We start from the raw sequence: 26,967 nt of genomic DNA, 5'->3' as shown, positions 1-26,967 counted from the left end.
AAATGAGGTAAGGATGAAAGGAACCCGGCACAATGCTTATATAGACGAAGCACTCAACACAAGGTGGTGGTAATTATTATTACTATTGATACTAAATGGAGAATTAGGAAGGAAGAGCAGTTTAAAAAAATTTTTTTTTTGGTACCAGGGATTGAACTCAGGGGCACTTGCCCACTGAGCAACATCCCCAGCCCTATTTTGTATTTGATTTAGAGACAGGGTCTCACTGAATTGCTTAGCACCTCACTCTGCTTAGCACCTTGCTGAGGCTGGCTTTGAACTTGAGATCCTCCTGCCTCAGCTTCCCGAGTCACCGGGATTATAGGTGAGCGCCACTGTGCCTAGCAGAAGAGCAATTTTAAATAGTCAAGCTTATATTTCATTGAAAAAGTAAAGTTTAAAAAAAGAGCAGAGCCTAACAGAGCTGTAAGGTTACCCTAACTTCATATTCTAACATAAACGTTTTCAAAAAGTGCTAAATAAGAAATAACACTTCATTATTTCTCTTACCAACTTTCTCCCCTCCCCCAACAGAAGTTTCAAATCATGTTCCCATTCAAATGCTGCTTTGCATAAAACTAAAATTGACTAAAAATGATATATCCTCGACTTAACAGGAAAAACTGTCTTGAAAAGCTTCCTGAATTTAACATTTCCACTCCTATTATTCTTTCTTAAATCACTGATACATGTATATATATGTATATATAATTATTATTATTATATAATTATATATATATAATTATTTTATCAGATTTCTGTGTTTGATATTTTAGAATTTCTCAGTACAGTAGGTGTGGGAAAAAGTTCAAGGATTGTGTTTTTCAAATGACTAAGTTCCATAAGGTCCTTCGTTGAATTTCATCTTTTTTCTAAAACCAAGAAGGATTTCACTTTCTCACTTATATCTAAGTTGAAATTGAGCTTCCAATTTCTCATATCAATAAATGGTCATGAGATTACTCTATGAAAACAAATGGCAAGGTTACTCCAGTTAAGTTTATTTTTTTAATGTTTCAACTGCTAAACAAATTTAACCTCTTCTCCTGAATGTGTCAAGATTCATAATGGTTTGATTAAATTGGGAAAAATCTCTTTTCTGGTTCCCTCAATGCAATACTTATTACCATCTCATATTCTTTAACTATGCAGTTCCTTTGCCTGAAATGCTGCCTTCTCCTTCCTGCTTTATTACTAAAGAGTACCAAAAAGTTATGAACTCTGCCAGGTCTTACATTTAATAGATTTTACTCAACTGTTAAAATGTTTAGCTTGCACTATAAATTTAGTAGTTTATTATACAGCATGATGAGTTTTACTGTTAACGTGTGTCATGACTTTAGTCATGATTACAAGGAAAGGCCACATGTTAAATGTCTATCTCTGCAAAGTACTAAGCACAGAAGAAATTCTTTAGTGAGTTTCTCCCTCTGCTACTCCCTTCATTAGGTCTAGGTATTTTCCTCACTAGGTCCTTGGTACATATTTCTTTAGACCCCTTATATTATAAATAGGAACTGAAAAGCACTCATTTCCTAATTATTAAATTGTTATTGTCTTTGAAAACATACAGAAACTTCTTTTAAATTAAAAAATCAATCATTTCATTTTCTTTAAAACTTAGTTTTATACTAATTTTTCTCTGAACTAGTAGTGGGCCTTCATAGAAAAAGGGCTTATCTATTCTCTAAAATTTATTCTATTTATTACAGATAAATTATTCTGCAGTACATTTCAAAGCAAAGACAAAATTTAGTTCATATTGCGATCTGGGACCAAGTAAGATTTCTAGCTACTGGTACTTGTGGCATTTTAGGTACAGGAAATTAAAAAAAAAAGAGAGAGAGACAGGGAAACACAGAAAGAACACCTGCCATGTTGTTGATTCACATGTCTAGTTATATCAGTGTAGGCTGAAGTTTGGATTCTCGGCCCAGCTGGGACATGGACCCAGACACAGCTGGGATGTCAGAGTATGTACTCCCGTGGTTCAGGAACTAAAAAGTGCTGATATTACCTGAAAGTTAATGATAAAATCTGATAGGAGCATTTCCCTATCTACCAGTTGGGGGCAGAAACACAACTATGATGAATTCTACACATGTGCTGAGTAGTGGTGAGCTGTGCTAGGGATGAAATTTAGGAGTTTTTACCACCACTATATTTAAACTTACTAAAAGTAGAGGATACACTCCTTGCTAAACATAGTCTTATCTTACGTGACACAGAGAAAAGCCACTCGGTTAACTTTTTAAATTAAATTATAAACTTGACTAAACCATGCCAAATATCTATAAATACCTGTCATATTTTAGTTTGTGAAGAGAGAAAGCTGTTGAATTTTAATTATAATTGCCATTATTAATAACATAGTTGATCTAATGTAAAATCCCAAATGGTTTAATTTTCTAAGGTCTAAGAGATCATCTTTCCCTCTCTGACTTAATAAAATATTAATAAAATTTTTTGTTTTTAAGTATACTTGAGGAATTTTTAGTAAGGTATTTTTTTTTTTTTTGGCGGTACTGGGGATTGAACCCAGGGCCTTATGCTTGCAAAGCAAGCACTCTATCCACTGTGCTATATATCCCCAGCCCCAAGGTATTCTCTTAATGTTAGGGAAAAGTTTATTCCACTATAGCACATAATTTCTTGCTTGTCCATAATTAAACTATTCCATCCTTATATCTGCAGGTAGGTAGATTTTAATACTAAAATACTAATAATGTGGCAAGTTAGTTATTCATGTTGAGGAATTTAAGTAACTTTTTTTTTTTGTACCAGGGATAAAACCAGGGTGCTTAACCTCTGAGCCACAACCCCAGACCTTTTTATTTTTTAGTTTGAGACAAAGTCTGGACAAGTTACTTAGGATCTTACTAAGTTACTGAAGCCGTCTATGAACTTGTGATCCTCCTGTCCCAGTCTCTCAAGTTGCTGGGATTTCAAGTATGTGCCACCATGCCCAGCTTAATTCTTAATTGGATTTTAAAGGTCTAGGTAACTGAATGAAGTTTCTCAATCAGATTAAAAATCAGAAATTTTTTTTCCACTAAGTTTTGTATTCTTAAAACAAAAGACTGAGATGAAGATGATGATGGATATTTTTACCATTCTATTTAGTTATATAAAAATTAATGATTTACTACTATTATCCAGTTGGATGAATCATAATAAGAAAACCACAGACTGAAGTATCAAGAAAACATTATGCTTCCTAACTAGAAAAAACTGAAAATGAACTATCTTCAAAATAAGTGTTTAGTATCTGGGAGGAAAAAATGCAAAGGTCAAGGCAGACTTTGTCACAGAATTGAAAGATATTTTAAAATTTGGTAAATAGCTCCTTTTATTAATATAAACATCTAAACCACTACCTAACGTTTGTGTTTGTGTAAATTAGTAACAGTGCTAAATAAATGTAAATAAGATGAATTCAATTTCATATTATAATGAGGAAGTAGACCAGTCACCTGTGGAATCATCAGGGGTCCATGGATGACTTCGAGTTGGCTTTTCTGAGGTTGGTCCTGAGGTAGTGATCATTCTGACACTAGGACTGGATGACCTACTGCTCACCTGTAGGAAAGAGTGATGGAAGAAACAAAATGTGATTTTTCATTAAAAAAAAAAAACAATGTCAAAGCTAGTTGTAGTAGCACACAGCTGTAATCCCAGGTAGGAGTACTAAAGTTAAGTTCGAGGCCAGCCTGGGAAACTTAGTGAGATCTTGTTTCAATAAACAAATAAAATAAAAAAAAGGGCTGGAGATGTAGTTTAGTGGTAGAACACTGAGAAAGTTCCATTCTCAGTACTGAGAAACAAACAAACAAAAAAAGCCAACAAAAAAACAGCAGCAAGAGAGTATTTCCATTAAAAGGCAAAAGACAGATTTCCATTTTTATGAGTAGAAGTCCCGAAATACTCTTAAAAATATAAACTAAGGGCTGAGGATGTAGCTCAGTGGTAGAGGGCCTGCCTAATAGATTTCAAACCCTATGATTACCCCCACCAAATTTAAAACAAAAACAAAAACAAAAACAAAACAAAACAAAAAAAACAACCTAAAAACCCTAAAAAACCCCTCTAAAGACATTATGCACACACATATATGTAAAAATATATATGCACTCATGCATATATATATGTGTGTGTATACACAAACTGATACGCTTCAAGAATATAAAAGAAACACAATGAATTAAAAAAAAAAAGAATGTAAGAGAAACAATCTTAAGACTGAAGCAAGACCAAGAGAGCAGGGAAGGTATACGCTACCCTTAGGGATCTCATAACGTAATGGCGTACAGCTTTAGAGTTTTGACTGCCTACAGCATTATAGGAACAGAAAATAAAACCTTGGGCCTTTATAGGATGGGTTAGCCTGGAGAAACCTGTGTTTAAACGTAAAATTCAGGGCAGGTGTCCTTCTCAGAGAAAGAGTAAACTAGGAAAAGAAAAATCCACTGACAGGAAATAAATCTGTCTCTGTAGTGGCTCTGTATGGAGTGGTGGTGGTAAGGGGGAAGAAAAATGTATTCACTATGAATCCATAAAATTTTTCCTGAATCAGTGGAAAATTTAACAAATCCTAACCACAACAAATCTCAAGTATAATAGATAAAGAGAAAAGCTACATCCTGAGTTCAACATGGGACATATATAGTCAACTTCTAGAAAACATACAGAAGATAGACAAAACAGCCAGAGAGAAGAGACTGATTATAGATTGAACATTCCTAATCCAAAAACCGAAAGTAGAAGTGCTCTGAAACCCAAAACTTTTTATTTTTTAAATTATTATCATTTTGATTCATTGTACACAATGGGGTACAACTTTCATTTCTCTGGTTGTACACGAAGTAGAGTCACACCATTTGTGTAATCATACATGCACATAGGGTAATGATGTTTGTCTCATTCTATTATCTTTCCTTCCCCCTGCCCTCTCCCCACCCCTCATTTTCCTCTACACAATCCATCCTCCCTCCATTCTTGCCTTACCCACCACCCCTGTTATGTATCATCATTCACTTATCAGAGTAATCATTTGGTCTTTGATTTTTGGGATTGGTTTATTTCACTGTAGCCACTCTGGAAAGCAGTATGGAGATTTCTTAGAAAACTTGGAATGGAACGACCATTTGACCCAGCTATCCCACTCCATGGCCTGTACCCCAAGGACTTAAAATCAGCATACCACAGTGACACAGCTAAAACTTTTTGAGTGATGACATGATGCCAACATACAGAAAACTCCACACCTGACCTCATGTAACAGATCATAGTCAAAACATGAGTACTAAAAATATTGTATAAAACTGATTTCAGACTATGTGTATAAGGCATATGTGAAATATGAATGAATTTTATGTTTGATTTGGGTCTCATCTGTAAGATATTTCAAAATGTGAACAAATCTAAAATATGAAACACAATTGATCCCACACATTTTGGATAAGAAATACTTTATTTACAAAATGAGTTAAGAACCTCAGTAGCAAGATGTCAGAAAACTAAAATGGATATCCTAAGGATTTTTTAAAAAAGCCCCTTTTTCTTTCTAGTATGATGGAATACCAAATAAGAGGCTCAAAAGAACATGGAATTACAGAAAAACATTAACAAATTTATGAAGAATCTTCAAAAAAAAAAAGATTTTTTTTAAGATACTGGAGATTGAACCTAGGGGCACTTTACTACTGGTTTATAGCCCAGGTTAAAATTTGAGATAGGGTGTTGCCAAGTTGCCCAGGCTATTCTCAAAACTTGTGCTCCTCCTGCCACAACCTCCCAAATAGCTGGAATTTTATGTGTGCCACAATGTCCCCACTATGAAGAATCTTAGGTCCCATTTCAATACATAATACTAAAATTCAGGACTCTATCAAGTAAAATCAGAGTCAATATAGTAGTGGAAAGTAAACGAGTAGAATACAGCAGATATAAGTTCTAATTCTGTTGAGTTTTGCTTTAGGTAACTACAATAACTTGCTTTCTTTATCTGGAGAAATGGGGCCACGCTAAGCATGTGACGGTTTCTAATGTTCCACACTACCAAAATTCTATGATTTTAAGTTTTGAAAAAGCACAGTGAATTAAGACACTAGATAGTAAAAGGAACTTTTAAAAACATTTCAGGGATAAAAAAATCATAAAATAATTTTGAAGAAAAACTGATGAAATATAACTTTCATCTTAAGTACCATTGAATTTTTTTCAGAAATTCTCTAAAACTTTTCTATACCACAAACAATTTTTAACTCCATAATCAGATTGGTCTTTCTAAAACCTCAGTTTCAATCATGCCACTTTTACATAGGTTTCTGTGTATCACATTATTCTGTTTCTCCTTAATGATTCTTCCCTATCCTGTAAGGTTCAGCTCCGATCCCCTTCAACATTATGTGATCATTTTTGTTACTGTTCTGCTTCTTTGCAAACAAAGTCAGACCCTATGTTTAAGGATGGAATGTCTAGCATTGTATCAAATGCAAACCATTCACTTACTGGTTGCTGCTGGGTCAATTCTGATATTCTTAAGCATTCATGACTCTTGATCAGCAGGTATATATTATCCATCTAGATTCTCTCTCCTCTTATAATTCTGCCATATTTCCCCTCTCAGCTTTTCATCTTGATTCCAAATTCACTCAAGGATAAGTGGCCAGGGCATGTATGAAACTGAACTCTGCTGTTTTTGTAGCTCAACTATCAAAATTTCAAAAGGTTCAGTCTAATACTTTGAATACCTGGGTTTAAATCTCAGTTTGGCCATGTTTAGCTAAATGAGCTTATATATGTAACTTAACCTTTTTAAGCCTTCCTCATTTATAAAGTGTGGATGAAAAGTAGCAATAGATAAGAAATTAGGCTTTGGAGACAAGAAAATCTAGAGTTTGAATTTCTGCTCTGCCAATTACAAGTAATGCAGCTTTAGATAAATTTTTTAGCCTCTATGACTCAATGGAATCGAAGAAAGTTAAAAATAAATGAAGATAATATGACTATATCATCAGGTTGTGAAAATCAAATGAAAATAATGTACATTAAAGATCTTGACACAATAACAATGCCTGTTAAATGCTGGGTAAGCTGGCTATAAAAACAAAATGGGTATGAGTAAACTTGTATCATCTAATAATTCCTTTCCTAGTTTAAAAATCACAGTTCTTTTATAAAGCATATACATGACTAAAAGTATTACATGGACATTTTTTCCTTCTTGACTTTTGGTAATGTTTGTAACAACTTCCTATATAAACTTAAACTTGGGACTGAAATGCTTTAGTATTTTTTTGGAGGTGGGTGTGGTGGTGGTGGGTGGGTACTGAGGACTGAACCCAAAGGTACTCTAACAGTAAGCTACAACCCCAGTTGTTTTCATTTTCTATTTTGGGACAGGTTTTCAGTTGCTAAGGTTGACCTTGAACTAGTAATCCTCTTGCCTTAATTTCCCAAACTGCTGGGATTACAGGGTGTGTGCCAACACTCCAGGCTACACTCGAAGTTTTTGAAAAGTATTTTAATTTCTTAAGTGTAGAGAACATGGGCTGGGGTTGTAGCTCAGTGGTGAAACACTTGCCTCCCATGTGTGGGGCACTGGGTTCAATTCTCAGCACCACACACACACAAAAAAAATCAAATAAAATAAAGGTATTGTGTCCATCTACAACTAAAAATATTAAAATGAAAGAGTAGAGAACATATAATTTTATATTATGCTACCTGGGCTTTAAGAAGTTTCTAACTATATAATAACCATGTAAGTACTCAATAAAGAAAATGTCAACACGAGCTGTTGGAACTCACATATAAGAATGGTGCTTAAGCTTATTTGCCTTTGATATACAAGAAGAATGAACATACACTAAAGAGAACAAGTCATGCAATGTATAAATTGTACTTTTAAGATACTGTTGCTCTTGATAAAGCAAGAATTATGAAATTATCACTGAGTCCTTTTAACTTTCTTTGAGAGTAAGCCTTGACTTCAAATGTATGCTACTTTGTAGTTATCATTTCTTTCTTTCTTTTTTAATCTTTCTGCAATGTTGGGGATTGAAACCGTGGTCTCAGCTATATTCCAAGTCCTCTATTGTAAACTGAGTGCAGTGCTTCTTTATAGTGGTGGCGGGTTGGGTTCCAAGCAGTGTCATTTTATGCTAATATTTTAATATTCTTAAAAGGAAAAACAAACGAGCCCGCAACATAGGAGAATCAGTATCAGTTATGAGTAATTAAAAATAAGTGACAGTACAAGTAGGAATTAGGTCTTCAAAATGTAAGAACAGATTTAGTATCTGGAAAAAAAGGGCCATTAAACACTTGCAATATTAAAACAAATAAGGCTATCTAGACCTAATATTAATAGTACTCCTGAAATTTAAATCTTTCCCAAGAGAATTCTTTTTTTACTTGTTTCTTTTCATCTTTTTCTCCAAGCTGTTGGCTCTTGAGGTACTTGACACACTTTTCTACTTGTAGATATCTACAGCTATAAAACTAAGAAATGAAGCTTATATTTTTAGTTCAAGTTTCAAAACTTTCTTTAAAGCTACAAGAAAAGCCATATGGAGTTAAATTTAAATGTATGAATTATCTTAAAGTCTTTATATTTAAAGGAATATATATTTTAATAAATAATATGCTAACATGTTTATATGAAAAAACTAAAGAAGTACAAAACAACTATATTTTCTGTATATCTAAAAGCTATAAAAGATTAACAAGAACAGGTAAAATTTTAAAGTTTTTAAAAAATCACACTAATTTCTGGCTAAATTTATGTTACTGCTTACAACCTACTATGGAGGTTATTCTATAGTAGCTATTTTTTTTTAAAAAATCACTAGAAATATTCTGATGGCCACAAATGCTCTCAAACTATTAAAACACATTTTGCTCATCCCTTCAAGACAAATGCAATTACTTTACTCCCATATAACCTGCAAAGTTTCAGACACACAGATAAACATGACTAACCATAAGATTGGATATGAAAGTGTTTATGAGTATACAGAAATGCCACAGAGCAATTTAGGGCACCAAGAAAATACTAAGCCAAATTTAAACTGCAGGGAAAGTTACCAACAGTAGACATGAACCAGAATTGACCTTTGACAGAGCTTTATATTTATAAAAAGGAATAGAAAGTTATTTTATTGGAAAAAAAAAAAAAAAAAGACTTGGCTTTTTATTTCCTACCTGAAAGACTGGAAAAATATTTTCATTAAGGCAAGAACTTATGCCTAATGCCACAATTTAAGACCCTGCAGTTCACTAGATAATCATAATTGCATCATTTTGAAGCTGTAATTTTTACTGACTGTGGCCCCTCTAAGAGAACTCTCGAATACAGATCCACAATGGATAGAATTCCAAGCAGGGTATGTAGGCATTCTCAAGAAGAGATAGTTTTAGTGAAATACTGTAAGGTTCACATAATGTATAAAAAATAAATTAAAATTTGTGCAGTCATTTGTGGAAACTTACCATAATAAATATTATAGTTACCCTTGCTCAATGTATGATACAGTTAGAACTCATCATCACTGAAAACTAAATAAGGATGATGCAGACACATTATCAGAAACCAAAACTTTTAACATTTAGTAGGATTACACTAACACACATTGAATCCAGTTTTATATGCAAGATAGGATGAGAGAGTGTACAGTTTCTGTGCCATCAATCAAATCTGCATTTAAAACCTGATCATAACAAGTTCATAGAAGTGTGAGGAAAGATTGAGACTTAGGTTAAGTTTCTCCAATCCTCAGTTTAGCCACCTGCAAATAGAAATAACAAATATCCACTATATAGGGTTAAGATTTACATAATATATATTAAGGGCTTGCCTGGTACAAAGTCAATATATGACAAAGGGAAGTTATTATTACTATAGTTCTTTCATATGAGAACTGAACAGATAAGGCGGATCAGCCCCAAAAGCTCCCTAAGGACTGGGCTTTATTGGCATTGTCAGTGCTCTCCAGCCAAAGACTACCAGGAACTGATCTGCTGTGTTAAGAGCTGGGTTTAATGTGTTGTTATGAAGACAGCTCATCACAGGGTACCATGGGGTGCGTCAGTAAGAGGTTTTAGAAAGAAACTATTATAGAATTTAGCCTTTGGTCGAGGCTCTAAGGAACGTGAGGTTCACTCTAGATTGGCTGCTGTCAACAGAAGGGACAATTCTATACGGAAGGCAGACCAGAGTGAAGATGAAGCTGCAAATAGTGAAGAAGTAACAGTGACTCATATTAGGTGGGAGAGGGCAATATTTGATATTTTGTGGGTGGCACTGAACTTGTTTTTGTCTGTGTTTAGATAACATTATAAAGTGGGCTTATTTTGTCTCATTTTACCATGGTCTCAGCATAAACTTATTTTGTCTCATTTTACCATGGTCTCAGCATAAACTTGTTTGATGTTGGGGTCTGGAAGATGATGTTTAAGACAATAATATAGCCAGCTGTGAGAGTCAGAGCAACTTCTAACAATACTGAGACCTTAGTGTCAGATCAGTTCTTGGATATCTAGCGTTTCATTTTTCTTTCTCAAAGCCTGTAGGAGGCCAGATTCATTGTAAGTGTTTAATAAACTTACTAAATTAATTGCAAACCATGGTTAAAAGTGAGTTCAATTTTAGAAACTGGTCATATAATGATTGTATATCAACTCTTTCAGAATAAATGTTACTGTCTTATCAAACTTTCCCTTACCCCAATCTTTTGAAATAGTCTATAATAAGGCAAATGACTGTTGCACATTCACAATCTGCTTCAGTTCCTGTGTTTTACCACCTGAAAGCATCATTACAAATTAAAGAGTTAATAACCACAATTACAAGTTTACAAAGCTTGTGAGAAAATGAGTAAGACTTGGTGTAAGGAGAACAGGCCTCAATGAAAGCAATGCCTTTATTCCAGAGTCCAAAGAAAAAGCACACACAGTAGCAGCCACTGCTGATGTATCTTAGGGAAAGCTTCTCATTCCTAGTCAAAGGGAGAGCACTTGGCTAGAGGTTCTCATAAATGGAATGTCAATAGCAATAATAAACAGAGCTTAAAAGACTGAGCTCATCAAGCCTCTCCAGAATCAAAGCAAGTACCAGATGTCAAACTATCTGTTACTAAAGCCTTTAAGTATTTGAGGGCAAGAAAAAGGGAAAACTTTAGTCAGAAGTTTCAGGACCTCACAAAAACACTGAAAAATTTACTGCTGAATAGACAAAGATCTAGAGTTACTAATATCACAAAACATATAGTAAATATGTCTGTATATTTTAAGAATATACATGTACATGGGTGTGTAGTCACTGAGTTGTATAATAAAAATACTTCCAGATAAATGAGGATCAAAGATACTTATCACTTAAATATCTCAAATGATTAGTTGTTAGTTAAATGGCTATAATGGACTTTCAAATTGTATTAATGATTACAAAGAATCTCTAAAATTTAGTCTTTTATAAAAATGAAAACAGCTTTTCAGGATGCAAAGTACTAATACAAATTATCACAATTAAATCACATTCTTTTAAATACAGAACGCCAAAATTTTACATGAATATGGCCCATGATGTGATAATTTAATTACTTCAGATGCATGCTGTACTTAAAAAATTTACTTCAGTACAAATGAAAACAAAACATCTCATTATCAGTCCTCAATCATTTTAGAGAACATGATACAAATTATATATGGTACATTAACCTGAGTAACAAAAAAACACTAATGACCAAGCTACTTTTATAACGTGGTTGGTTAAAACACTCTATTTGTCAGTAATGGCTTAAATAACAGCACTGTCTGAACTACCTACAAAGAAGCAGTGATAGCAAGATAATGGGTGGTTAGAAGAACATCTAGAAATATAAATAAAAACCTTGACAACTGGAATAAATGCCTTTCTAGAGTGTATCCATCTGCTTAGTAAATATTGTCTAAAAGATATTTCACAAAAATATAAATGCAGTAGATATGCCAAATTAACAAATATGCCAATGTCCTATGTGACCCTAGAGGAGAGACATCTTATTTGGGAACTACTTACTCCTCTCATTAGTAAAAAGGAGATAACATTGGTGATTCACTTTCAAGTACAATCACAACAACAAATTATTAAACTATATAACTGAATACTTCTTTGCTAAAACATATGAAAATCATATAACATAGAGAAATACTGAACAATTTACTTTCTCATGCAGTTTAAATTTAGTTTCATAAGTTATCCTTTCAGTTACATTAACAATAGCATCTATGCTTTCTAAGTATTAAAGTTCACTGCCAATGAACTTCTCTACCACAATTTTGGGTCAATTCACAAAACTACTTTGGCATAGTATATTATAGTTAATTCTTGATTTCTGCCTATCATTTTTCAAAGACAAAGAATTGGAATGCTAAATCTTACCTGACCAGGCTCTGTTCCAGTAACAGTCAAGTCTTGGATGGATCTACGTCTTGGTTGCCCGTTGCCTTTTAAAAAATAAAAAAAGTAAAATAATGGAATCTATTCAAACAGGTAATAAGGGTATAAATGCTATAGCAGGAAGTTGCCATCTGCTGCTCCTTGGATCTACACAAAATGTTCATGGGAAAAAAGAATAAGTGAGTTTATTGTGTGTGTATGTGAGGCAGAGAGAGAGGGAGGGAGAGAGAGATACGTAAGGAAAGGAAGAGAAACAGCTGCAGTGTTTTAACTCAAAAGTTGCTGGCCTACAACAGAATATGTCCTAATACAATAACCATTCCGACCACATGAATAGCTGCTGAACTCTCTTCCACCATCTTCTGTCATGTGTTTAAATAGATGAATGCTGCGAGGCTGGGACTGATGACGGCATCTATTTCAAGGGCCTTACGTTACAGTTTTTTACAGCAAGACAGCTAGCGTGTTGTAAGACACAACACAACTGACTTTAATGGGCAGCAGTACCTTGTTTCAGGGTCTAAATGGATGCTTAGGCTTAAATTTATTATAGCGAGTAACACTTAATCCTAATAGTGTTTGCCAGAATGCAGTAATTTATTTTTTGTGAATATAGACTTAATTTCTTTCTGGAGATAAATGACTCTCATTCCACTCTCAAATATAAATTGTTGAAATGTGCTATTATATATATGTGTGTGTGTATATTTCCTGCTGTATTTAATTTAATAAAAATAAAGAATGCTACACATTTAAATCTTTAGCAAAATGGAATGAATTGAGCAATAGTGTCATTCAGCACTTTTATTTGGGAACAGGGTTGTTTATACAGTATCTTCTAAGCTGAGAGATCAGCTGTCTAAAAGGAAACACCAAAATACTATGGGTAACAGCTGACACAATACTCAAAATTCTTTTGACTCTCATAGCTATATTATGTAATTTTTCAACCAGCAGACAGCACTCAGAACATGCACTCTAATAGCTATGGCCCCATTAGCAGAGAATTCATTTTTTAAAATTTTATAGTTTTATGATTCTGAGTTTTAAAAAAATCCTCTTATACTAATCAACATAATTTAACAGCTTAAGCTTTGTGACCTCACTATTGTTCTGTATATAAACTAAATGGACCTTACCATGGAATAAAATTGTTTAATGCAATAATATATGTATTGAATATATAAACTCAGACTTATAGCCATTTTCAAAGTGTAAGTCATCTCTTTTTTCCATTTTAGGCTATGTTTTTAGAATTCTTCGTATAATATGAATTCAGATTTACTTCAAATTTCAATTTATTCACAAAAGTCCCAACTTTCCATTACAAATTAAAACAACAAAACTGGGCATTTATTGAACCAGGCACACTAAGATATTTTCATGAATACTTTTAACTCTCACTGTTTCCCAAGGACAAAAAGGATTCACATCACGATGACTAATAAGCAATTTTAGGCACATTTCATTCAACACACTCATTCTAAAATTAGCAATAGATGAGACAGGCTTGTAAAAGTGTCTGGAGTTCTCTTCAAATCAGAAACATTTGTGAATCTGAGGAATCATCCTGCACATGTGTCTATAAACTATTACATCACCATCATTGCAATAACAACAAAAACCAACTCAAGTCTACATGAGGGGGTTGGAGGAAAAGGAGTAAAAACTTAAGGAAGCAGGGTAAAGAAGAGCAGACAGTTAACGAATACCATTAAATGAGAAATCTTCAAGCTACAACATGAGTTAAAGCAAGCAATATCAGGCGATGCATTTCAATTAGCATAAGCATGGCAGAAACCACCTGGCAAATAGTTCAGACAAAGCAAAAAAGGATTGCAATCAACAAATACTTGTTGCTCCAATATTAAGTTTAAAAGTCATAATTTAGAAATATGAATATAAAAATCAATCTCATAGTACTCCAAATGAAAATTACTGCATGTGTTTGCAGAACATTTGGATTCTGAATATTTTGCAACTGAATACTAATTTAGAAATGCACTCATTATACATTTTTCTATATTTTTTTGATATGTGCATACCTGTATTACACACAATAGTGCAAACAAAAAAAAGAAGAAATGAAAGCAAAATGATATAAACATACAACTGATTAAGGAATCTGAAACCCACATATGATGCAGTATTTCACTCTGTAATCATTTCTGAAACTTTCATTACTTATGATAGAGAAATACATTTATCTATTTATAAGTATCTATACTTATATCTATAAACATATAGATATAGGTAATGAAAGTAATGAAATGATTACAGAATGAAATAGTATATATATGTATATATATAGGTAGGTAGGTAGATAGAAAGATATTTTAGAATGACTTTTTGTAAGTAAGAGCAACAGAAGGAATATATCACGAGGCCAACTCATGCCTCATACCTTTCCCTACTCCCCATCCCCAAATCGAAAGGGAGGCAGCTATAAACTATAGCAGCTTATAGGTCAATTGCTTTCATAGTTATGTTTTTAAGTTGAAATCTACCTCTTCAAAGAAGTTTCTCTTTTAAATACAATTGATTTCCTGAGTAAGTCATCCCAGAAATCTTCTGGAGATTGCTCGCTTAAGTCCCAGGCAGACCGCTCCTGTGGTTTTTCTTACTGGTTTAAACATGTTCACAGATTTCCATCCCTTTAACTATAGTCATTTTTTTCAAAGTTCCTGAAGCCCCTCTTCATTTAAAAAACAATACTATACTTTTGTGAAGACATCTCTTAACCAAAACTTTGGGAAATTTAAGGTTCTTAAGTTAGAATATTAAAAATTGTGGGACATTATTCACATATGTAAAATGATTTAAAAATTTATATAGCATCATGTACTGTAGCATTAAATTCCTGTTTCATGGTAAACTGAATATGTAATTTAAAATGCTTTCTTATTTAGGTTACCACAAATTTCATATTCTTTAACCACTTTCAACAAATTCTGCCTCTTACCTTAGACCTTTCAGGTATTTTTTTTTTTTAATTCTATCAAAGGAGAGTAATTATTACTTATGGATGAATTGTGCCTTCTAATAAGTCAGATTTATTAATTTTTTTTTAATATTAGAAAAAATTATCTTGGTAGACTACAATATAGTGGAGGGACTTCCTAAATATTCAATGTAAAGTTAACTTCCTTATTAACCACATATAGAACATTTTGATGGAAGTACAGTGGCTATAAGTAACAGAAATAGGCATATGTATCTTAGTTCCTCTTGGACCCCAGCATCCCTAATCAAAGGTTTCCAACTGCTAATGACACTATCTTTACAATTAATGATATTTACCTGTGCAAGTATGAATGTACCAGACCTAGAAAAACTCCATTCTCTGTATTCTTCTGTCTCTTCATATTAAAGCTGCATTGTTTAGGAGAATATATTTAACAATTTATCCAGTTAAAAGGAATGTCTATAAACAATATCCACTATTTCTTCAACCAAATTTAGTATTAGAAAGGTTCTATTGTCATCGTGGTAAAGCAAGCAAAATAATACCTAGGTGTTCCTGAAGAACATCTGCCTTCAGCTATCTGGTGCTTTAGAGTAGGTCAATCTGTTTGCCAATACCTAAAATATTTGAAACTTCCAGAAAAAGTCAACAGTATGTAAGTAACAGAAACCTAACTATCCATCCACTCTTCTGTTAAATATGTTTGAGCCTTTTTCATATTCTACTTATCTCACTTTATTACTTTATCATACTCTTGATAAAAAAATAAAAATCCAAGAGTATAGCCAAATGTCCTTAACTGAAATTGAAGGTGAATACTCATTAAATCTTTTTAGTCAAAAGATCTAAATCATAAAGACATATAAAATCTCTTTTCAGTTCTGAGAATGATAAAAATAATAATTAAATTCAGGCTCTTCAGGGAACCAGGCACTATATTTTATATATTTCAATAACATAGATTCAAAAACTTTTAAGTATTCATTCTTCTTCATCATATCCTTAAGAATAGTACATCAGACAAAAAATGCTCTTTGATCAAGACATTCTATCATTCTTAAAGGTTATATCATATTATTTAAGGCTTAGAAAACAAAAAGGTGTACTAAATCAACATTGTTCTAAGTAAAATAAGCCAATTCCAAAAAAAACAAAGGCCAAATGTTTTCTCTGATAAGTAGATACTGAAATGTAATGGGGGGAGGGGCTTAAGGGAAGAATGGAGGAATGTTGGATTGTATAGAGGGAAATGAGGGGAGGGGAAATAAAGATGGTGGAATGAGAGAAACATCATTACCCTAGGTACATGTATGATTACACAAATGGTGTGACTCCACATGGTGTACAACCAGAGAAATGAAAAGTTGTACTCCATTGGTGTACAATGAATCAAAATGCATTCTGCTGTCATGTGTAACTAAATAGAACAAACAATAAAAAAGATGTTAAAAAAAAAAAAAAACACTGTTCAAGGTTCTCAAACTGGCAACTGGTATCTATAGAATGAATCAGAATTCTCAAATGCTTAACACACAACCAAGCATTTTAGTTTGGTGTGAACTAAGAAGTTTAAAATTATTGCTATTACAAAGCACTAATAAAAAGTGTGAATACAACAAATACTCTATAATATTTTCCAATTTAGGTAATTTTCTCAAAATGTATTTGGGTTATAATTATTATAATTATAATATCAATATTTGGAAAGTTTTACTTTTGTGAATCATATTTTGGAAATTCATTTCACTTTATAATAGCAATCAAGCTCGTATAAATTATGTGTAATGAATTTTATATTAGAGTGGAAGTGAAAGGGAAGACAAATTCAATTGGTGGAAACATGAGGTTAAGGGAATAATCCTATAAAATGGGCCCACGGTGCTGATCCCCACATGCTTTTTTTTCCAAGAAGCAATTTACCCTCAGCCCTTCCTGGCTTAAGTGGACACAACATGTCTGTCAATCCTTGGCAAACTACCTGTTATTTGCAGGAGAAATGCAGATCTGAAATAACGCTGATCAAAGAAACCCAAGTTTCCTTGAAGGGGAAGACTTTTGTGAACCTTTTAACAGACCAGATATAGGAACTCAGGGAGATAAGGACAATTCTTTTTAACCATACTATCTCTAAGAATTTATGGTTAAGATTTCAGTTAGAACCAATCGGCATGGGCCAAAGTAACTTAGAGCTGTCATGGCAGTGGTGACTTGAAAGTGTGACATCATCCTGTCAAAAATAAAGAGGTGGTCCTGGGTGGGACCTTCTGGAAACTTCTCTGAAATTCTCGATAACACTGGAGTGCAAGAGAGGCACACTGTCTCCCCACTGTCTCTGAAAGGACCCACTCTCCCTTGAGAGTGTCCCCTTTCTCTTTCCTCTCCCTTCTAATAAACTCATGCCTGTTACTCTGAACATGTCTGAAATATTTCTGACTTGATCACAAGAAATGGGGTTTGAAGTGAGGGTGGAGTCTTCATGCTGTCTTGAGTTTCCTAGAAGACCCCAGGCCTGTAACAGGAGGAAATGCAGAAGACTAAGGTTTCAATTAGAACTTTTACAGGTAGCACATATGTTTGTGTGTGTATTCATACACACATACACCCCGGTAATTTTTTTCCAGTGAATTTCAAATTGTATTATATTCATAGCTGATTTCCTACAGCCAGGCCCTGTAGGACCCCTGGCCGGACTGACTGAATCCCGTCTCCAGGATCCCTCAGCCCGACCGATTACTCCCTGCCTCTGGGGCCCTCACATCAACTGACTGCTCCCTGCCGCCAGGACCCCCAGATCAACTGACTGCGCCCTATCACCGGGAACCCAGACCCACTGATTGCACCCGGCCTCCTGGATCCCACAACCACACCAAACACACCCGACCTCCAGGACCACTGCCAGACCAACTGCATCCTGTTTCCAGGACCTCCAGCTGACCACATCACCCCTGAGCTGCAGCTCCCCATTTGTCAACACATTTGGAAGCCAGAGCAGCCATCTTGGATAATCCTGGAAGCCGTAGCTCTGATCTTCAGGTGGGGCAAATCCCATCATGAGACGCCTGCTGGAGGCTTGAAGCTCATTGTCAGGTACCTCTCATACATCAGGCTACTGAACACTGGGAGGTTTCATTAGTATATGACTGTTATACAAATTTTCTTTTTTCTCCTTTTTAAAAAAAATATTTAAGTTTTTATTTCTTTACGTTTCTTGCTTTCTTTTCCTTTTGTTTACCTGTTCCCTCAGAGTCGCTTTCTCCCTTATTTACATGCTAACATCCGATTTCTTTTGATTACACTCTCACCCTTTCTATTTTCTAGAACTTCTGTATATTCTTTTATTATCCCATTAACAGCCATATTCTTCATCCCTCTGCATTCCTTTGTCCCCCATTAGAAACTGCAGACATTATTGTAAACCTGTTTGTTTTACCGAAGATAACATTTGAACTCAATTTGTTTATTATGACAATTTTGTTATTGTCCCCATAGGGGCTATTTGGTCTAGGATTGCATAGTGTCTGATTTGGGCACTGCTAATATTGATCTCCCTTTAAAAGGTTTTGGAAACCTATAGGGCCACTATAAGCCTATAGGGGGAAATCTGCAATACCCCAGATCTGCAGCACTAGAGGGGAAGATACATGAACAACATGAAAAAACAAGGGAAGAAAATGATCTAAACAAATCTAGATTCTATATTAATAGAATCCAATGACAGTATGTTAGAAGAAATGTCAGAAAAGGACTTCAGATTATACATGATTAAGATGATTCGCGAAGCAAAGGATGAGATGAGAGAGCAAATGCAGGCAATGAATGATAATACCAATAAGCTGAAAGAGCACCTGCAGGAAGCAAAAGATCATTTCAACAAAGAGAGAGAGATTCTCAAAAAAAAAAAAAAAAAAAAAACAAAAAACAAACAAAAAAAAAGGGAATCTTTGAAATGAAGGAAACAATAAACCAAATAAAAAACTCAATGGAAAGCATCACCAACAGACTAGACCACTTGGAAGACAGAACCTCAGACAATGAAGACAAAATATTTAATCTTGAAAATAAAGTCGCCCAAACAGAGAAGATGGTAAGAAATCATGAACAGAATCTCCAAGAACTATGGGACATCATGAAAAGACCAAATTTAAGAATTACTGGGATTGAGGAAGGCACAGAGATACAAACCAAAGGAATGAACAACCTATTCAATGAAATAATATCATAGCTGATTTCCTTGAGAGCTCGAACTATTCACATCAGACTCTAGGAGCACAACTGCTGATGTGCCTTGATTATTGATGAAGGAATCATGAACAAAATTGCTTTCTTAACTACTGTTGACTTATTCTATGCTTTAAACTGGAAAATGCTGTTGTTCCCTTTTTTGTAATTTTTAGGCATTTTACCTGTTCACCTTTGACATTTGGATTTTTAAAAGGAATGCAAACATACATTCTTCTAGCACCAAAGAAACTATTACTATCATTGTCTGAATATATTATAGTTTCACAATTGGAAACCCTGTCTCTTTAGGGTATTTGAGATGAAGGGAAAGGAAAAAAGAATTGGAAGCTTGGATAGCAATAAAAATAAGATGCGGGAAAAAGGAAAAGCCAAATTAAACAAAGATCTGCATTTTATTGTCCTGTATTAAAATACTGAAAGAAATTTTAAAAAACTAGAACACCTTAAAGCAACCCAAGTATCTATCACCCATTCTCTTTTCTTCAAATAAAAGTACAACAAATAACAATACAATGGTTGAAAAGAACAGCTTTTAAAACTCAGGTTTTGCTGGGGTTGTGGCTCAGTGGTAGAGAGCACCTGCCTAGTATGTGTGAGGCACTGGGTTCGATCCTCAGCATCACATAAAAATAAATAAAGGTTTTTGTGTCCATCTACAACAACAACAATATATATATATTTAAACCCACAAGTTTTGGTGGAAAACATTTAAGAAAGGCCATTTCCGTTTATCAAAGCCTATACCAACTTATTGATTTATAATGTTCAACAAGCAAGTGCATTAGAAAATTATGATTCTAAATGGTCTAAATTCTGGGCAAGAAACTTTCATATTTACATTTACTTTGTTTAGGTAGCACATTGCTACTTGGTGGAATCTTCTTCACAAATGAAGAGTCAGCAAAAATTACTACCAGTAATTTGCTTTTCACTCTGTCTGGTCTGGTAATATGGAGTCAGACTGGTCTGCAGCTCACTCTTTAAGGGCAGGTGAACAGTGGAAAGTAGAAGGGAGGGTTACTATACCAACGTCTGCCAAAACTTCCGTCCTAGGAATAATGGAAATGAGACATAGAAAACTAATAGTTTAATCTATAGGGAGTCCTGAAATATTAAAGGTCAATTTTTGGCATGATTTCGGCATGACTTAAGACAACTGATGAAAAATTGCTCATAGCCATAAGTTGATTTTTCTTCCTCATTTGAAGATGGAATAGCACATAATATTTTTGAGGAGTAAGCAATAAATAGATTAGAAGGTTAGGGTCTTTGCATTTGGATTCTCTTCCTCTTTCTTTTTTTGCAGTGTTGGGAACTGAACCCAAGACCTTCCTCATGTTAGGCACATGTTCTACCATTGAGATAGATTCCCAACCTACAGGGATCTTTGCATTTGTTCACCTATGTTAGGCATTTTACCTGTTTAGTAATGATGTACATATGAAATATTTTTTGTGATGTCTGAAGGAACATTCTTGAGAGGCAGTTCACTGCAACAAGGATACTGGACTCAGCATGTTATACTTGGTCAAAGGGAAGTATTACTGAAACTACTTATCTAAGATAAATATTAAGATTTTAAAAAACCCCTATATTTTAAAAAATGCTTACCACTGGGTTCCATGGCTAATTAATAATAGTGGGATACATCAAGTAGTATTTGTTAAAATCATAGACCATGTTGGAAACATTCTTAAAGGAAGGAAAAAATTGCAGAAGCATTATGAATTTTGGGAAATTAAATGCCATCCTCCTTAGGAACCAAAATATTCCCAAAGGGTAGGTTATATTACAATGTAGACAACATTAATATTTGGTTTTTATGTCCATCAATTTCAATTCCAGATCTCATATTCTTGTGTGGAAAATGATTAGGTTAATGTTTTGGTATCTGGAAGGAAAATCCAATTAGAATATTTATAAAATATATTACTAATATTTTCATTCAAACAGCATTGCTGCTCTGGCAAATTAATAGCAAAATTAAGGTTTTCTGATTCCATAAAGGACCCACGGTCATGGTTTCCCTGAGTGGAGAGTTCTTCTTAATGTGAACACTAAAGTGGGGTGGATAGGTGCGGTGGGTGGCATGAGGCAGGGATTACTCTATCTTCTGTGACTTAAACTAAAGAGAAGGAAATGGGTGTGATTTGAAGTTGGAAGATATGGGCTGGGGTCCAAGCTGCTGTGTGACTCTGGCAAAACCACCCAGTATCATTGGATCTATTTTATGTCTGAAAAATGGCTATAATTTCACCTGATAACCTTACTAGCTAATAAGGCTGAAATGAAGGTCAATTAAGATGATGCACTTTAAACTACTTTGTATATCACAAAGAATATTTAACCAGGGATTCTCAGCTTCAGCACTGTTAACTTTTTGAACTGGCTAATTCTTTGTTGTGGGGCCTGTCTGGGACATTGTAGGATGTTTAGTAACACCCATGGCTTTTGTTAGTCATAAGCCAGTAACTCCTGCCAGTGTAAACTATTATTCTTTGCTCTTTTCTCCTTCTTCCATAATCCATGTATAGTAATAGTTATATTGCTAAACACACACACACATATAATTTGTTTTTAATGCTTAACCATAAACCTAATTGACTGTATTATTGTCTAAATGTTTTAATCTCTCAAACATTTAAGGTAATCACAATTCAGTAGTACGTAAGTTTAAATGCTACCCTACTTTAACCAGAGTATTGTTTCTGAATAAATACACCTATCAGTATGGAAGTAAAATGATCACAAATACTTTAATTTTAAAGCATTCCTGACTCAATAAAAAAATTACTATGTAAGAAATGACTTAATGCTTTTCTTTGAATAGTGATAGTGACAATAATGTAAAATAAGAAACTTTTAATAACTAGTGGAATATAAAATAATTTTGTATAGACAAAATGACCCCCAAATTGTATGATATGTTTTTGTATCCTAGCTACTGCAGATGCTCAATAATGGTTTCTTTCTTTATTTAATAAACACCTATCTATTAAACACTACACTCAATATGTGAAGAACTGAGCCAACTACTACTGGTCTAATCGAAAACACAGTCTCTACCCTTATAGAATTTTTCAATATAAACACTTTTGTTGAAAGCACAATCACAGGCAAAGTTCAGAGTGCTTTCTCCAAATCACACACATATACTGGAAGGAATACTATGCATTTCCTTACCAAAATTTGGGGGACAGAGATAGAAGAGAACCTAGGGTAGAGGGATAAATGATAATTGATAAAGTTAACATATTAGTCAATACTGAAGTTTGATATGACATTTAAGCTTGTATTAGAAATGGTAACATATTTCTCTATGAAATGACTACAAGATATTAAATCATTTTACCAATTTGACACTGAAGTACCATGTGTGAATCAGGTATAAAAACAGGTAATTTATAAGATCTTTCTGATACAAGAACTAGAATGGACCTTTGTTTTACATGATGATGATGATGATGATGATTTTTTTTTGCAAGATACCCTGCAAAACAGCAAATCTCTTTTTGTTTTACTTTTGTTTCTGTTTTCCACATTAAGACAAAATGAGATTTGGCAACTCTCTTCTCTCAACTTCATATTAATTTGCTGCCAACAGAAAGAGGCTGGAATAAAGCCTAGAGGTAGCCCCAAATGTAATAACTTGAGGAGGAAAGGAACCCATGACAACGAAAAATTTCAGTTGTTTCCCGTTTCTGCTGGGTGCAAAAAAGGTCTGAGTTGAGTTCATACATCTACTTCCCAAATGAGAGGAAGTTGGCAGAATTCTTGGTTGGTGTACTCCATTCTGTGAGAAGATTTTCTTTTCCTTTTATTTTATCCTTGCTATTAGAAACAAAAAGGGAGTTGTATACAGTTTTCAATCTTTCTTCCTAATTACTGTATGCAAGGTATCGATTTTCATGTCCTGTAAAAATTGGAGCAAGAAGTATTTACAAAATACCAGGGATCATTATTCCAGTTCCACAGCTATTAGACCAACTCAGGTGGTCTATGATACCTGTTATGACGATCTCAGGGACATCCAGAATGTTGCCAAATGAAGCAGTTTTACGGTGGCCCCGTTTGGGCTTGGAATAGGCTGCAAAAACACATATATACAGTATACATGCAAACAACCACAAATAGTAATACAGAAAATGATTAACTACAAAAACAGAATAATTCTCAAATAGTTATGTTAATAACATTTCATGCAGAATGGCATGCAGAACTATCTAACTTTTTATCCATGCTAGAAAAGGCATGATTAAAGAGCAAACAGCTAACAATTCAAGAAGTTTCACACACTGGTTTTAATTAGCAAGGGGAAAAAAAAAAGAGACAGACAAAGCTGCAGGGTAATGAGGAAACTAAATTTCAGGTGTGTTCATTGAAATAATCTACCTATGTGAAACCAATGATACGCAATGGGGGCAGGGAAGGGAAGGAAGGAAGAAAAAAAAGAATAAGAAATAAGCTGCCATATTTGTTTTAATTACACAAACAGAAATATAGTTTCAATTAAGTGTTTTCCTGAAATTCACTATAAAGTAAAATTCAGTAATAAAACAATAATTAGAGAATCAAAGTATGAAACGTTTATGCTTTCCTAATTATAAATAGTTGCACATATATCTAATAAACTGAATATTTACTAGGAGTTCCAAAATTTAGGGTATATTTCTGCTAAACATGAAGGTTGTAAGAAGTTGTAGTATGAACCTTCAAAGTAAGACAATTCACTAAAAAATTTAAATTATGTAAAATTCAAAGGATGTACAATAGTATTTGTCCTACATTTAAGCAGATAGGACAGGGTAGTTTTAAAGTGCACAGTTATCCTTAACCTAGTGAAATATCATTTCTATAAAGAATAATTATATACCAAACTTGACTAGAAAAATAATACCAGCATCAAACTATTATGAAGGCACTACTTTCTGTTTTAGGGTACAATCAGTATACTTGGTGAATCTCTCTTGACACCCCTGAACTGAAAAAGGTTCCCCAAAGTGTAGGGGTTATGTCTCTGTGGGCAGAATTTAACAAAGCCCACTCTACAAAAATACTTGTGACTCATGGCTTGTTAGTGTTTGGTGACCTATACTCACCTTGATTGTTTCTACTGCTAGTTCCCTGCCAATCTCTTTTTTCTTTCTTGACAAAAGAGCTGACTTTAATTAAGATAGCAATGCTCCTAAATAAATGAGCACAGATCCCTTCTTCTAAAGAAGCTACGTGACCACCATGTTACTCTGGCCAACGACATCTATGTGAAAGTTGTTGTAGAAAGTTTCTTTAAGAAGGTTGGCTGCCCTTTCATCTTTCCCTGATTCTTCCTTCCTGTTGTCTGTAATGTAGAAGTGATGACTGGAACTATAATAACCATTTTGGACCATAAGGTAACCTCGAGGACAGAAGCTATAACACAGAGAAATAAAGGGAGACCAGCAGCCTGATAATCATAGAGACTACTTCCAAACTTGTTTATGTATGAAAAATAAGGCTTATATATTACGAACACTGTTATTTTGGATACTCTGTTGTAAAATAATGGAGTCTAGTACCAATAGATAAAATCAGTGATCATGATTAATTGAAGAGAAGTATATACAGTACGATGGTCCATCTGGACTACTACTTTCTGAAAAGAGTTCCACATACAATGAGAGTATTATATTCAGAGAAAAATGTAAAGAAAAGACCTAAAAAAATAAAACCTGGTTAGCTAAGTTAAAAAATATATATGCAAATACACATGGAAAACAAACAGTTATATGTATTCTTAGTTAAAAGACTAGATGTAACTACACAAAAATGTTTAAGTGTTTATTTCTTAGTAGGATAATTATGTAGGTTTTTGTTTACATTTCCACATTCTCCTCAACAAAAATGTGTTTACTTTTTATAATCAGCTCCCCTCTACCATGGGAAGAATCAGGAGAAGGAAAAACAAAATTAAACTAAAAAATCACAAATTAAATAAGCATTAGTAAAATGAAACCTGGTTAGAAAAGAAAGTTCTCAGTCCACTTGGGTAATAAAATATATAATTGGTTTGTGCTGAGTAGTTCTTCTATTATTAGTAATTTTAAGAACTGACAAAATGGAATTTAATGCTAGTTTTTCAAGATCCAACACAATTATTACTCTTTTATTTTATGATTAAATGAATTAACCACATACAATTTAGCTACTTTTGCACTAGAAGGAAGGAGAAGCATACAGTAAGGTTGAATCATAGCTGGATTTGGAGTATATTTTTTTAGCTCACTTCAAAATAAAATATTTGCTATTATCTAAGTGCAGCACAGACATCTAATTAAATCACTCAAAATCGTTGCAAACATCCTGGAGTTGGCTTAAATTTCGATTTACAAGACTTTCAGCTTGCGTTTGAGCAGAAAGAATTATATTTGATAAAATTTGTAATTAGGAAGACATTTTATAATTCAAAAAATTTTATAAGTCATATTTTCCTCATTTGGAGTATGATAAATATACAAATTATGGCTAGAGGCTTAGAATGTGCACTATAAATCTGTTTCCTGCTTAAAGAAAGAACAACACACACACACACACACACACACACACACACACACAAAACCTCTGACATCCCCACTAAAGCAACTGCAATTACTATGCCAAAAAGGATTATGTGCATTTTCACTCCTCTTTGGATTTGTGGTTCCTTTTTACCTGTGGTTGCAGCGATCCTGGCTTCTATTTCAGACATGTCAGCACTCATCCTCTTGCCCTCGGAGGTTGGGGGCAAACTCTCCACACTGCTCCCACGGGAGGCTCCCAAGCTTAAACGTCCAGATTCACTCTGTTAAAATTTTAGGTCATTCTGAATTACTGAAATTGTTTAGATTTAGAAATCTTGGGCAGCTTAGAAGGAGGAAGATTACTAAGGTGGATTCTTATGGACCCTCTACTTTCCTAAAGAAGGGAAATATGAAGAAAGAGGGAGCAACAGAAAACAGAAAAGTAAGCTGAGATACTACCTTTATGAAAAGGTAGTCACTAGAGTTGGGAGTTAAATGCCCGTTATTAGTTAACCTAAATGCCGCAAACAAGAACAAAAATTGCTCCTTGAAATATTTTTAAACCAACAATGTAATAAATCTGAACAGCGTGAAGACAGATTTAGGACAACTCCTTTAACTGGGGGGTGCAGTCAAAATGTGTCCATTATACATTTTTAACCACCAACCAAAAAAGTGAGGGGGTCATCACAGGGATGGAGTTGCAGACTTGGCAAAGACAGCAATCATCAGAAGGGAGAACAACCTGTTTGGCAGTAAATGGCAGGAGAAACTCATTATGA

At 34.0% G+C, this 26,967-nt stretch overlaps 1 protein-coding gene across 3 annotated transcripts in view; it reads right to left on the bottom strand.

The window, feature by feature from the left end:
- Positions 1-26,967, bottom strand: part of MAP3K7 (mitogen-activated protein kinase kinase kinase 7) — a 64,386-nt gene that overhangs the window by 6,349 nt on the left and 31,070 nt on the right. For 2 of the 3 annotated variants that reach the window (XR_013765272.1, XM_079148285.1), the window contains exons 11-14: positions 26,337-26,466; positions 23,656-23,736; positions 12,425-12,489; positions 3,474-3,579 (exon numbers count right to left, since the gene is read on the bottom strand). Coding sequence is in view for 2 of the 3 variants with exons in the window: in XM_079148285.1 (XP_079004411.1) it covers positions 3,474-3,579; positions 12,425-12,489; positions 23,656-23,736; positions 26,337-26,466 (382 nt within the window). In the remaining variant the exon portion in view is untranslated. The remainder of the gene's footprint in view (positions 1-3,473; positions 3,580-12,424; positions 12,490-23,655; positions 23,737-26,336; positions 26,467-26,967) is intronic. The other variant, XM_079148286.1, reaches the window with a different exon arrangement.

This window comes from Sciurus vulgaris, assembly GCF_902686455.1.
Source record: "Sciurus vulgaris genome assembly, chromosome: 7".
In the NCBI taxonomy this organism is placed as follows: Eukaryota; Metazoa; Chordata; class Mammalia; order Rodentia; family Sciuridae; genus Sciurus; species Sciurus vulgaris.
This window is presented reverse-complemented; position numbering and strand designations above follow the sequence as displayed.